This window comes from Thrips palmi, unplaced genomic scaffold (genome assembly GCF_012932325.1).
Source record: "Thrips palmi isolate BJ-2018 unplaced genomic scaffold, TpBJ-2018v1 HiC_scaffold_12, whole genome shotgun sequence".
Taxonomy (NCBI): domain Eukaryota; kingdom Metazoa; phylum Arthropoda; class Insecta; order Thysanoptera; family Thripidae; genus Thrips; species Thrips palmi.
The window spans coordinates 3,273,315-3,285,973 of NW_023144623.1; the positions used below are offsets into that span (position 1 = coordinate 3,273,315).

Consider the following 12,659-nt stretch of genomic DNA (forward strand, 5'->3'; position numbering starts at 1 on the left):
GGACACGGCGACATTTTATCTCGGTCATCGCTTCTACTTTTTCATTGCGCCTCCATGCTCCTGTGTTAAAACTAAGCCTGTCTGCCTCATCCAGCCTGGCGAGTCCACACCGCCAGCGCGGCACCTGCGCCGCTCGGTAAAACCATCTCCTGCCACTCTCATTCCGGAAACGTGGCATCGCGTCGAAACGAATGTGTCAATATGCCACATTCTTTTGAGCATTGGGTCACATTCCTTTGAATGCGAAGAAGCTAATTTATGGCTGATTCACATCCAACGGAATGTGACGCAGTGCTCAAAGGAAAGGTGACATTTTGCCACATTCGTTTTAGTATGATATTACGTTCCTGGAATGAGTGCAGGCTATAGCCGTTTATCGTTTAGAGATAAATGCTTCGTTTCCTGAAAGTATCAACACTATACGTGACTGGCTCGGAAAAACGCACCGTAAACTGGGGTAACATGAGACACTCGATTCCACTCTAATTGTAGTTGCATTTGATTATTTATTCCTGTTTCATTACATGTTTAAGGGGGGACCCTGGTGAAAAAATGACCAAAATTGCCAAAAATAGTATTTTCAAAGTTCATAGATAAAAATGTGCATAGAAGGTTTCAGATTCAACAGGTTGAACACCTTTAAACTATGTGGGTAGTTCCTTCATCATTTGGAAAGAAATAACATTGAGATCAGTTGTCGTTGGCTTATACGCTCAACTTCACAGCTTTGCTCAGTCGACAAAAAATTTTGTCGTAGAAAGACTTCCTGCGTTCCTGGTTGACACCTACATGAATCGTCTTGCATGGACTCTATTCATTGATGACTTATCGACAAATTTTAGTGACGGAATCTTGATATCAGCCCTACTTTTTTTAACACACACCTAAAAGTTTCAAAAAAAGCAAAAAATGCACTTTTTTTAAATGTTTAAATTTGAAAGTTGATATCTCAGGACAGAAGATGAAATTGAAAATTCCGTCACTAAAATCTCTTCTATACATCTTAAGGATAACCCAAAAAAATTTTCAAGACTTTCCGTTCCAATGAAAGACGCAGGAAGATTTTTCCCCAACGCTCTAAAAAACACTAAAAAGCCACTTTTCTCAGAGACCGTTCAACATTTTTGGATTGAATTTTGTTTTATGAACTCACCATAATGAACCTAATAATCAAGCAAAGTTTCAACTTTCTGGGATTATTTTAAAGCCTACTTGAAAGTTTCACCAGGGTCCCCCCTTAAAAGTAATATCAACCAAAAAACATTGCTTTTTTGTGCACAGTAAATTGAAATGGCAGAATCTGTAGTGGTCTGAGAGCCCCAAATCGCAGAAACTGACAGGTAAATAGATCCGGGGCGGCTTTGCACCAAAACCGCCAACGGCAAACCCATTCTGCACACAGGCGACGGAATCCGTGCACTCGCCACGGAATCCGGAAAACACTGCACCGTAATCGTCAATTGCGATTCCCTCCACCTCGCGACTTTGAGATGTTATATTATTGGAAATAAAGAGTGTAGATGTACCGCGTAAGGAAAATATTAATTTATAGACTTGTCAAAGCAAGAAAAAGTATGCACACTCATCAAAATATGTAAATAATGTCCAAAACAACAAAAGCATTCAGAGACACAGTGAGGTTAGGTTGGCCAGCGAGACCGCAACCCCTTAGCAGTTTCTGTGAGCCCATCCCAGTTTCTGTGGAGCCTTTGTCAGTTTCTGTTAGCCCATGCCGGTTTCTGTGACTATCAATTTCAGAATCATTTACTGGCGGTTTCTGTGCCGAACCGTTACGGATTTTGCCATTTCAATTTACTTTGTGATAGCTTTCTTCGTGACCAAACACGTTGTTGTAAGTGTGTCTCAACTTACCCCAGTTTACGGCAATACGATAAAAACTCAATTTGGAGATAAGTCGATTTATTCCCTTCTTCCGCTTCAAGGGCGGATCCAGGGGGGGAGGGGGGAGGCGATGTCGCAAAGGTTGCCAACCTATAGGGGCAAAGTGCGACTAGTTGCTAATAGCGAACCTTTCAGTCCAAGACCAAAATTAAATTGTATAAGGAGAAAAATTTGATCTGAAGTGCCAACAGATTTAAATTTGAATGTTTCTGTCTGCTAAGACTTTCCATAAATCAATCCACTGCGGTTGAAGCCGGCCAACTAATGCTCCGCTTCCCGGCTGAGTCTAATGAACCGTGGTGGCCAAGACCGAGCGGGGAGCATCGGAAATGAATGGGAATAAAACAAGACGCCTCGGTTGACACTACTATTTCTTTGTACATTTATGAAGTGTTTTCATACGACGAACCATCGACTACTGACAAAGAATATTCGTGGACTTACGATTGTTGTGAATTACCGACAGTCCATGTGATAACTTCTTTAGGAATTTAAGAAGGTGCTCTCGGCAACATTTTTGCCAAATTTTTTGAAAATCCTAAAGTTATGTTTTTCCAGAGTGGCTCTCCTTCTGCGGTTCGAATGTCCTCACAAGTGAGAGTGAAACTGTGCCACAAGAGTGTGGTCTGATCTATTACGAACTTTTATGAATGCCGTTATGCAGAGCGTTCTGAAGCTCACGAGCCGTGCTGGAATATGGGGACTTCCTTCAAAATGTCTCAACTGCTCAGAAACAAGATCAGGCACCAGGTATAAATGGTATAGAATAATTCGAAAAACTCCGTTCTCTGTCTCTTTTAAATAAGGTAGAGAGGAGTGAGTGTCGCGACTTATTTCAGCTCATTCACTTGGTATTTAAATCCACACCCGTGGGCAAGAACCTTGGCAGGGGGCGACAAAGGCGTGGAGCGCGTGAAGCCATGCTCGAGCGAGGTGCAGGGGTTGCGGACTTTTCTTCGATTGTGAAATCTAGGCCGCTGTTTGCAAAGCGCTTTGCACAGATCAAAAGAGCACAAAATTTGGGGTGCATTAGGCCTAGTAGAACGCCCGATATCACTGTACAAAACATTGTCCGGTCAATGCTGTTAATTTATTACCAATGTTTGCTGTTATGCAATTCACGGCGTTTGCTGTGAAGTAGTTCACGGCGTTCACTGTGATCTCGGTCACAGTGCTCACTGTGATCTGGCCACAGTAAACGCCGTGAATTAGAGCCTGATTTGCAGTACTTCGGTGCTCAGCGGCGTCAAACTCACAGTGTTTACTGTGGACCAGATCACAGTAAACACCGCGAACAAGATCACAGTGAATCGCGTGAGCAGATCGCAGTAAACGCTGTGAATTGACCTACAGTGAAAACTGGTAATAAATTAACGGGACAGGGCATTTTTTTACAGTGCAGGGTGACTGCCTCAAACCAGACACTGCCTGCATTTGAGGTTTGCACGTGGAGTCCTGTGTTTGTTGTAGTGGCTTAGGGTAAAGTGCCGAACATGGATCGGGGTACCAAACATGGATCATTTCTGTTTGGGGGCCTATATCTAAAGACCAGGTGACCAGATTCTAAATTTCTGTCTTTCCTTGCTTAGACTGACCCTTTGACCTAAAACAGGCCCCCAAAAATCGATGGAAAAATGACGTTCAAAAAGGTGATTTTTGCACCCCCGATTCTGGGCCAAGCAATCACCGCAGTCACTTCAAAATTTTTCATCGTGCACTTGAGACGGACTATCCCTCGTAAAACGAACAAATTAAAACTTGTATATTTTTTATTAGTTTTTTAGTAAATTTGGTTAAATTTTAAAAATTGAATTAAATTTGATTAAACTTAAGTATTTTTAAAAAAAATTCATTTGCAAAACTAGAATTTGTTAATCTTTGTAAGCTGCATTTATTCAATTTAATTTAAGATTTAATCAAAGCAGCTTATAAAGATTAACCAATTTTAGTTTTGCAAATGAAAATTAATTAAAAATACTTAAGTTTAGTCAAATTTAATTCAATTTTTAAAATTTAACAAAATTTACTAAAAAACTAATAAAAACTATACAAGTTTTAATTTGTTCGTTTTACGAGGGTACTTTGATATTTTGGGACTACTGAATGCATACCTTGCTTTGTGTCCAAACGCTGGTGGGGTGATCCATGATTGGACCACCCTAACCTAACCTTAGCAAAAATAGCCATATTTTCTTGTCCTCACAACTTCCAAAGTATTCGAGTTAGAGGTACCATTTTTGGTAGCCATATGACCAGTGAGGTAAACATCAACATAGTAGTTAACCCATACTTAACTTCGATATAGAGAAGATTATTTTAAAAGTGATCCATGTTTGGTAACCTTACCCTACTCGAACGCGACAGGTCTGCTGAGGCCTGACAGCGCTGATGGTGATGCACCTTTGCCCGCTAGGTACGCGTAAGGCGCATCGGGCCGTCGCTGCTCCTCCCCATCGTCGTGTGGTCAGTCCTGTTGCTGCCATTGGACCATGTTCAGAGCAAAGCTATCAAAACGTTTGCAGTACGTATCGGCTTGGCTCGAGGGGGTGTGCACTCGCGTAATAGTCGGTTCACTCTGTAATAGCACGCGTAATAGTATGCGTAATAGCAGCGTAATAGCCGAAAATCTCAAATTTTTACACTGTTAAAAAAAAGGCGAAATTTTCAGACTTTCCAGGATGAAGTCAATTTTGAAAACCCGGGGTGTTTTGGTGTGATATTAGATAAATCCCAATTATTTTGAGGCGTAATTGAGCGTAATAGCATATTAGTCGGGTCACAGGTTTTGAGAGTGCATACCCCCTCGGCTTGGCCCTTTCCCCACTGGGTCATTCTATCCGACAACACCTGACACAGAAGCGAACCCAGAGGGATGGTCACGCAGCCCATCGGGAACCTTGTCCTATTGCCTAATAAAAATTCAATCAAAAAAGGGAAAAAATTCTTACAAAATGACACTAAAACCAGGATTCGCCGTCATCATATTTCGAAAGGAAAACAACATTCTTTGCCCCCTCTAACGCAACACTGAAAACACGCTTAATACCGCGTAATATCCGTTTACTCGTCAGACGCAATGCCTTGAGTCTCAATCCAGTTTATGACAAAATGTTTTTGAACTGCATAAAAGAATTTACGAGGAAACCTATGGCAATAAATAATGTTGACGATGGCACCTTCGTACATTGACGAATATTCTTGAAAACTTCAGAAGATTCTCGGTGGTTTACGAAGATTCTTCTGACACGAACGTACGTACGTTCACCGCAGATTCACGGAAATTTTTCGAAGTCGCCCGTGAGTTCTCTGTTTTTAACGAATAATTTTCGTGAATTATAAAAGGAATCATTGCCCACATTTTGCTTGTGGTGCCTCTTTCAGTTCCCAATTTTTCCCTAACAGTGTGAGAAAACAAATACCAAAGTGGCTCTGAGGGACCTTTTGAAAAAGGGAAATAAAATGCAGATTTACAACCGACGGTGCTGCCGGACTCCCGGTAGTTTTCAGGCACGAAGTGGCCTCATTGTATCCCCAGGATAGCCTGGCCGAAATTCAACTTGTGTGACCCTCAACTCGAAAATTTTCTGTTGTTGAGACTTTTCAAAGTGGTATAACTCTGAACGGTGACTTTAATGTTGAAATGTGGTTAAAAAGTCGGCGCGTCTGAGTAGAGTAATATTATTATATCATAACTGTGAGAGAAGATCCAAAACAATCCTAACAGTTAGTGCCAATTCAGAACTATCCAAGCTGCACATGACGTGCAAAGCGGTCTTTTCTCGAAGTCCGTGACACCAACATGTACTTCATAAAATTACTCGCTGAAGGGCTTGTTACAAAGTTTCATTCTTACATAGATACACACTAAATGTTTAGGTAGAATTTTGTACGTGCCACTTGCACGATTTTGTGCATGCGGGGAATTTGCATAATATTATGCGTGAAAATGCATAAATTAATGCAAATTTACGCACAATTTTATGCACGACGGCACACAAGTTTAAAATTGTGCATCACCACGTACAAAATTGTACATAAACGTTTAGTGTGTACGTGGACATTGTATTTCAGAGATATCGAGATTCACTGACTTGCAGTGAAGATAGTTCATGAACGCTTTTAGATGCCTCTGCAGTTAGGATAGTTCTAAATCTGCCCTGATAGGATGGTCTTGGATCTGCTCTGGCAGTTAGGATTGTCTTGGATCTCCTCTGAGAGTCAAGATTATCCCGGATTATCCTATTAGGACGCGTTGAAGTGTCTTGTGCGTTTTGAGAAATTTATGCCATCAAAATCACTGTTTCTATGGCAAAGCTCGTCTCGTCAACGAAAAATAGAGGGAGAGGGGAGCCGGCCGAGCCGAACCCGACCAATAGCAGAGCTCCTTTTCGCCTCTGTACAGTTTATCCCAAATACGCTGGCCCCCCTGAAAAAAACGCATTCAAATCGAAATTATCTTTCACTGCAGCTAGAGGAGATCCAGGAATAGCATTAACGTTGTTTTTGAACCTGGCCATTTGGATCGGCCGGCTGGCCAGTGATTGTTGATGATAGTGTCCCGCAACGCTGAGTTGTTTTTGCTGTTTTCTTTTCGGAAATGCCAACTTCAAATTTTCGTTACTCTTCAAATCGAAGCGAATTGAGACATTAAAATGCGGAACTGTACACATGCATCTACGAATTATCGTTCCTTAATGCAGTTTGAGAATCACTTTAAGTTTCTTTTCGAAAAAAACTGGTCATTTACCTGCTCCTCTTTGCGAGGTTTGAACACTAAATGTTATGTACAATTTTGTACGAGACATCACAAGTTTTTGTGCACACGAACTTTTTGTACACTTTTCGCACGAAAAACTGCACATTTTTCGCTAGTTTTGTACAGATATGTAAGAAAAGTTCGCGTGCACAAAAAACTGTGATGTCACTGTAAATACAAAGGCAATACTTTTAGTACCTTTTTTGGTGATACAATTGAGTATCGCCATCGCCAACCAACGGCCTTACGGAAAAGTATTGCCTTTAGAACGGCGATACACAAAAGTATCGCAATAATTTGGCGATACTTTGGAGTACTGCCACGACTTGGCAATAAACGTTGAACAAACCAAGGGGACGAGTTCTTAGTTTAATGCCGTGGTTTTGGCAGTACCCAAAAGTATCGCCAAATTTTGGCGATACTTCTGTGTATGGCCGTTCTGGAGGCAATACTTTTCCATACGGCCGTTTATTGGCGATACTCAATTTCACCAAAAAATGTACTTGAGTATCGCCTTAGCATTTTGAGTGGTCTCGTACAAAATTTGTACAATTAGGGACTTAATATATTTTAAGATTGTCTTTAATGTGTTATAGAAAAAAAAAAGGATACGCAGCTGGTCCTCTTTTTAAGTTTTAGCTTTACGGATTGTTGGACACGGCACCAAACTCGAAATAAACGCCACTTAGCGCAGTTCTAGCCTCAGGATTTGTGTTGAACGAGAACATAAATGAAATTATCCTGGTGACTACTAGGATTTCGTGAAATCGTGTTGGTTTTTTAACTGGATGGATGGACTGGATGGAGCCTGTAACAAATTCTAGGACGAACCATGTTGCGAATGGTTTTAATACTGATGAGTTGTAGCAGTGAAGCGATTTTTTGTCCTTCAGGGCCCCTACATCGCGTTTGGACACACATTCGACGTATGTCCATCTGAGAACCTCCATGTGCTGAACATTCGTGCCTCACACTTCAATCCCTTCAGGCCATTTGAGCTGCAGGTTTTAGTAGGAAATGCTACATTTAGAGAGGACATGATGGACAACTTTTGGGTAAAATATCAATCGCTCTACAAACTGAAGAGTGTGCTAAGCATGTTTCTTGAAGCATGCCTGCAAGTACTGCACCTGGAGCCAACCAGACATTTATACTCCACCTGGTCCTTCGCTTACAGTAGCTGCTTACTCGAACGCTAGAGGTCTGCTGAGGCAACAGCGCTGATGATGATGATGATGATGATGATGATGATGATGATGATGATGATGATGATGATGGAGTCAACTTGGCATGTAAACTCCACGCTGGAGCATGCTTGCCAAGTGCACGCCAGATGGCGCACCTGCAAGTACGCTGTTGCTCTGTGTTGAATGCACATGGGACTTCAGCAGCTGTGTACTTGCCAGGTATGCGACCCCCGGGCGTGTATGGCAAGCACGCTCCAAAGTGGATTGTACATGCGAGGTTGACTCCGGGTGGAGTGTACTTGTAGGCATGCTTCAATCTGACAGTGCTAATAGAATGGAAGATTTCGCGCCAAAATGAGCTTGCAAAATCTCAGTCGGATCGGCTGAACTGATCGGGCACACGAACACAGAGAAAGTTTTTAGCCCCTTTTGTGTACCGTAAAAGCAATGGATCACCAGCACTCTACAAATCAAAGAGTGTACATGGTACGCTCTAACTGGAGCATGCCTGCAAGCACGCTCTAACTAGCGCATGCCTGCCAAGCATGCACTAAAGTGCATACATGCCATGTACACGCTAACTGAAGCATACATTTACTTCATAAGCACTGTTAAAAAAATCCATCTTAATTTTAAGAAACTTTTTTATGAAGCAGTTTACAAAGACTTTTTGGTAGTAAAAGTAATAAACTTTTTCTTCTTAAAAGTAAGAACCAAATATGAAAAGTAATAATCTGTTTCTTAAAAGTTGTTTTTGCATTTAAGAAGAATTTAACACAGAGTAGGGAAAAATTTAACGCCTTATGTACGTAATGAGATACTCATTGTATGGTAGTAGTCGATTTCACTGCCGAAGTTGCTTGGAAGCGTGGTTGAAACTCGGTCTCGAACCCGGAATTCCGGATTACCGCACCGCGACGCTACCAACTGCGCCACGAGTGAGCTCTGCGAGGCGGGCTCTAGGATGTGGATGACTCCAAGCCTCTCGGCGGAGACTCCACTAGGCAGCGGAAGCGCTCATCCCAGGGCCTCCAAACACGACTTCACATGACCAAGATCATCCAAATTTGTTCTTTACGTACACTGGTAGTGAAGCGTCCAATGATCACAATTTTAACTGGCAGGATGAGAATCAAATATGAAAAGTTATAGTAATTTTGAATTTTAAGAAACAAATAATGGCATTTGGCAAACAATCTTAAATTTTATGAACCTGTTTTTCAATTTTAATAAAGTTTCTGAAAGTTACCAATATTTTCATAACTTGTCAGAAATGTTTTGGTAAATGTAAGAAATTTTCTTAAACTTCACAAACCTTTATGAGTTTTCATATCCTTTCAAAAGGTTATTAAAATTAAGATGTCATTTTGTATTAAATTTAAGAATTTTTTTAACAGTGAGGGATAGGGAGCTTTCTGCATCAGGAAGCGTGTACATGGCATGTATGCACTAGTTAGTGCATGCTTGGTAGGCATGCGCTAGCTAGAGCGTGCTTGCAGGCATGCTCCAGTTAGAGCATACTATGTACACTCTTTGATTTGAAGAGCACCAGTGGGTATTGTCGACCTCCCCTGAAATTCTTCTCTGTGACCGGTTCGATCCAAAGTACATACAAGTTCGGATGCTAATGGTGGAAACAGTGAGGAATTTCGGGGGTGGTCCACATTACCCGCTTACAGTAACTGGCTGAAGGATAGCACATACTGCATGAGATAGTCAGTTTTAAAGTATTTTTATGCAGTATGTATTATTCTTGTTCACAAAGTTAAAACTCATGAAAGAGATAGGTTTCGATTCTTTTTTCTTCCGCTTCGTGAATCATCTGTTGTCACGTGTCCAACAGTCTGCTGTAAATGTTTCAGTCCCAAGTTCACATGGCCGTCCGATCAAACAACCAATGGAAAGAAAATGCTTTCGTTTTCAATTTCCCCAACGTGGGCTGCTCTGCGATTCGTGACCACGTGCCCGACCTGTACCGCATGCTGGCCAAGCAGAGCGGAGCCTCCATGGACAAGACAGTACCCTGTCGGCTCCCAGCGGTGCGTGCCAAGGGTCAAGTTTCCCTCAATTTGGACCAGGCCCCCAAACTGGAATGGCCAAAACCATTCTTTTTTTGGGAAAAGTGGGAGGGCGCGTTTTGTGTCATTTTCTAATGAGTAGTCTTCATCAGGTATAAGGTCCCATCAGGTAGAATCTCATCAAGCATAATTCTCATCAGACATAACGCATAAATAATTCTCCTCAGGTATAATTCTTAACAGATATAACCGATATTATATAATAAATACAGGCGTAGCATAAGATATAATTCTCTTCACATATAATTCCCATCAGGAATAATGTCACCAAATATAATTCCCGTCAAATATAATTCCCATCAGGCATAATACACAATTTTACCAGCTGCAGTATGGATCTTCATCGACGGTACATTTTAAAGTCTACAAGGCTTTCTTGTGTGCTTTGCGGTGATTACGGTATCACTGGTAGCCAACGAATGTGACGTCATATTCGTTCGAATGCGAATTTTGTCACGTTCGTTTGAATATGATGTCACATTCGTTTGAATGTTGATCCACGTTCAAACGAATGTGACAACCTACTTCGAGGGGTCCTATTCAAAGAATCTTATCTGGGGGTTCCCCCCAAGACAATCTTATCTTAAACGCAGGCGAATTTCACTCATTTTGACCACTTGTGACGGATACGAGAGGAAGCGGAATATACTTCTACACGCACTTTCGGTTTCTTTGATCATTCATCTTCACATTTCAGTGAATCAAATCAGAAATTATTTTGATTTGTAGCTGTATTAAGGGGGCTCATACATGTTAAACACACTTTATAAAAAAATTTTTTTTGATGTAGATGGATTAAGATTTTACAATTTCTGTGTTAAAACCCTTTTAGATAATTGAGTAAGCTTCATTTTAGCTTAAAGGAAAGTGACTTTGGACATTTTTTGGAGATTTAGTCGAAACGTTTAAAATTTTGGTTCTCGTAAGATTTTGTTCGCATACTTGCTCAGATCTGTGGGGGAAAAATCAGGGAGACTCATCCCTAGTAGTGTCATAGAATTGACTACAATGGGCTTTATATCTGCAATAGTTTTCAAGAAAAAAAATAAAAACAATTTTTTGTTAAAAAATTTGTTCAAAAAATTGTTAAAAAAATTGTTTTTATTTTTTTTCTTGAAAACTATTGTAGATATAAAGCCCATTGTAGTCAATTCTATGACACTACTAGGGATGAGTCTCCCTGATTTTTTCCCCACAGATCTGAGCAAGTATGCGAACAAAATCTTACGAGAACCAAAATTTTAAACGTTTCGACTAAATCTCCAAAAAATGTCCAAAGTCACTTTCCTTTAAGCCAAAATGAAGCTTACTCAATTATCTAAAAGGGTTTTAACACAGAAATTGTAAAATCTTGATCCGTCTACATCAAAAGAAAATTTTTACTAAGTGCTTTTAACATGTATGAGCCCCCTTAAATGGTCAAACTGAGTGAAATTTGCCTGCGTTTAAGATAAGATTCTCTTGGGGGGAACGCGCAGATAAGATCTTTTGAATAGGACCCCTCGACTTGTGAGGATTCGGCCTTCACACTCAACATCTTATGATCGTTTCTTATACGTATTACGATGGTTTTTCATCGTAAGGTACGCATAAATTTGCACATACGTAATATGCTTAATTTTTCATCGTATTACGCATGAATTTCATCGTATTACGCATGAATTTCATCGTATTACGCATGAATTTCATTGTAGTACGTATGTTCTCATTTCAACGTATGTTACGATGGCCCTTTCATCATAAGAATCTGAGGGTGTTGTACGTTATAATTGTTGATTGGCTTGCCCTTTCGCTCTAAGATCTAGGGGGGAAACAACTCATATTCCAAGGTTCCTTTCTCGTTCTTATACTCGTTTTTTCCCTCGGCAGGGCGTCTGGCCTTTCAAGAATGAACCAGTGAACTGGTCGTTTCCCAACTTTCCTATCATGCCGTACGGACGCTACAAGTTTCGAGTGTCAGCCCGAAGCAACAGCAATAAAGACCTTCGTAGTCTGAGCGCCTGCTTGGAAGTTGACTGTGAGGTCATCCCGAGGCCGTCGTAAAACAGTGGTTCAAAAATGCCCTTCCATTCTCATTTTTCCTTTCGAAAAAAAATAATGTAACATTTACCGTTTTGACGTACAGTAAAAACGGTTCCTGGTTACCCAGAAACTCCTTGAAAATCGCCTATGTCTCTTCAGAGGCTTCCTGGAAAATCCAGGTACCGTTTTTACCGTGCGGTGGGTTTAAGTTGAACAGTATTTTGTAAAAGGCTTCACCTTCAGAGTTTCTTCTTCAAAAAACATAGATGATTTTGAGCATTAATAAGCGAATCAACAAATTTACTTGTTTTCAAATCATGTTTATCAATTTCGTCTTGATAAATCGGTTTAACTTCTTAACGGAATTCTATTATTGCGCATTAACGCCAATGAACATGCACAAAATACCGATTGAAGGATGAGAGAGTTCGAGGTGTGTGCGCAAATTCCGCAAAACCATGTGTGGCATTTACTCTCCAACTTGCGAGTAGAAATTATTTGCCCTTGAACGGCGAACTGTACTAATAAAAGTATCCACAAATGGAACTGCATTTGACTTCTTGTTGGCGCTAAGAAGCTCCGCCACCTGACGAACATTGTTAATCATTGTTAGTCCTGTATGTCGCCATGTCGGTGAAACTATAAAAGAGTTTAAGTTAACCTGTGTACAGATCCGCAGTGATCACAAATTGGTTACGTATACAAAGTACACGC

General features: G+C 40.7%; 1 protein-coding gene across 5 annotated transcripts; it reads left to right on the plus strand.

Annotated features, from left to right (window-relative positions):
- The first annotated feature begins 28 nt into the window (after positions 1 to 28).
- On the plus strand, positions 29 to 12,491 carry LOC117639920. 5 transcript variants are annotated; one of them, XM_034375984.1, is made up of 6 exons: positions 29 to 136; positions 2,461 to 2,652; positions 4,316 to 4,423; positions 7,552 to 7,713; positions 9,708 to 9,884; positions 11,793 to 12,491. In XM_034375984.1, the coding sequence occupies exons 2-6, from the start codon at positions 2,599 to 2,601 to the stop codon at positions 11,964 to 11,966; spliced, it is 675 nt and encodes a 224-aa protein (XP_034231875.1). In that variant the 5' UTR covers positions 29 to 136; positions 2,461 to 2,598; the 3' UTR covers positions 11,967 to 12,491. The 5 variants fall into 5 exon arrangements, with proteins under 5 accessions (XP_034231875.1, XP_034231878.1, XP_034231876.1 ...); XM_034375987.1 differs by having other exon boundaries at positions 77 to 136; positions 2,567 to 2,652; XM_034375985.1 differs by lacking the exon at positions 29 to 136 and adding an exon at positions 170 to 457.
- Positions 12,492 to 12,659: the final 168 nt, after the last annotated feature.

Bases quoted from the DNA above. Each gene is read 5' to 3' on its own strand.
- LOC117639920 (XM_034375983.1), top strand. From the start codon at position 391: ATGCTTCGTTTCCTGAAAGTATCAACACTATACGTGACTGGCTCGGAA. The intron at 458-2,566 runs GTAACATGAGAC...GCCGTTATGCAG, and splicing joins AAAACGCACCGTAAACTGGG to AGCGTTCTGAAGCTCACGAG. The intron at 7,714-9,707 runs GTAAAATATCAA...TAAATGTTTCAG, and splicing joins ACATGATGGACAACTTTTGG to TCCCAAGTTCACATGGCCGT.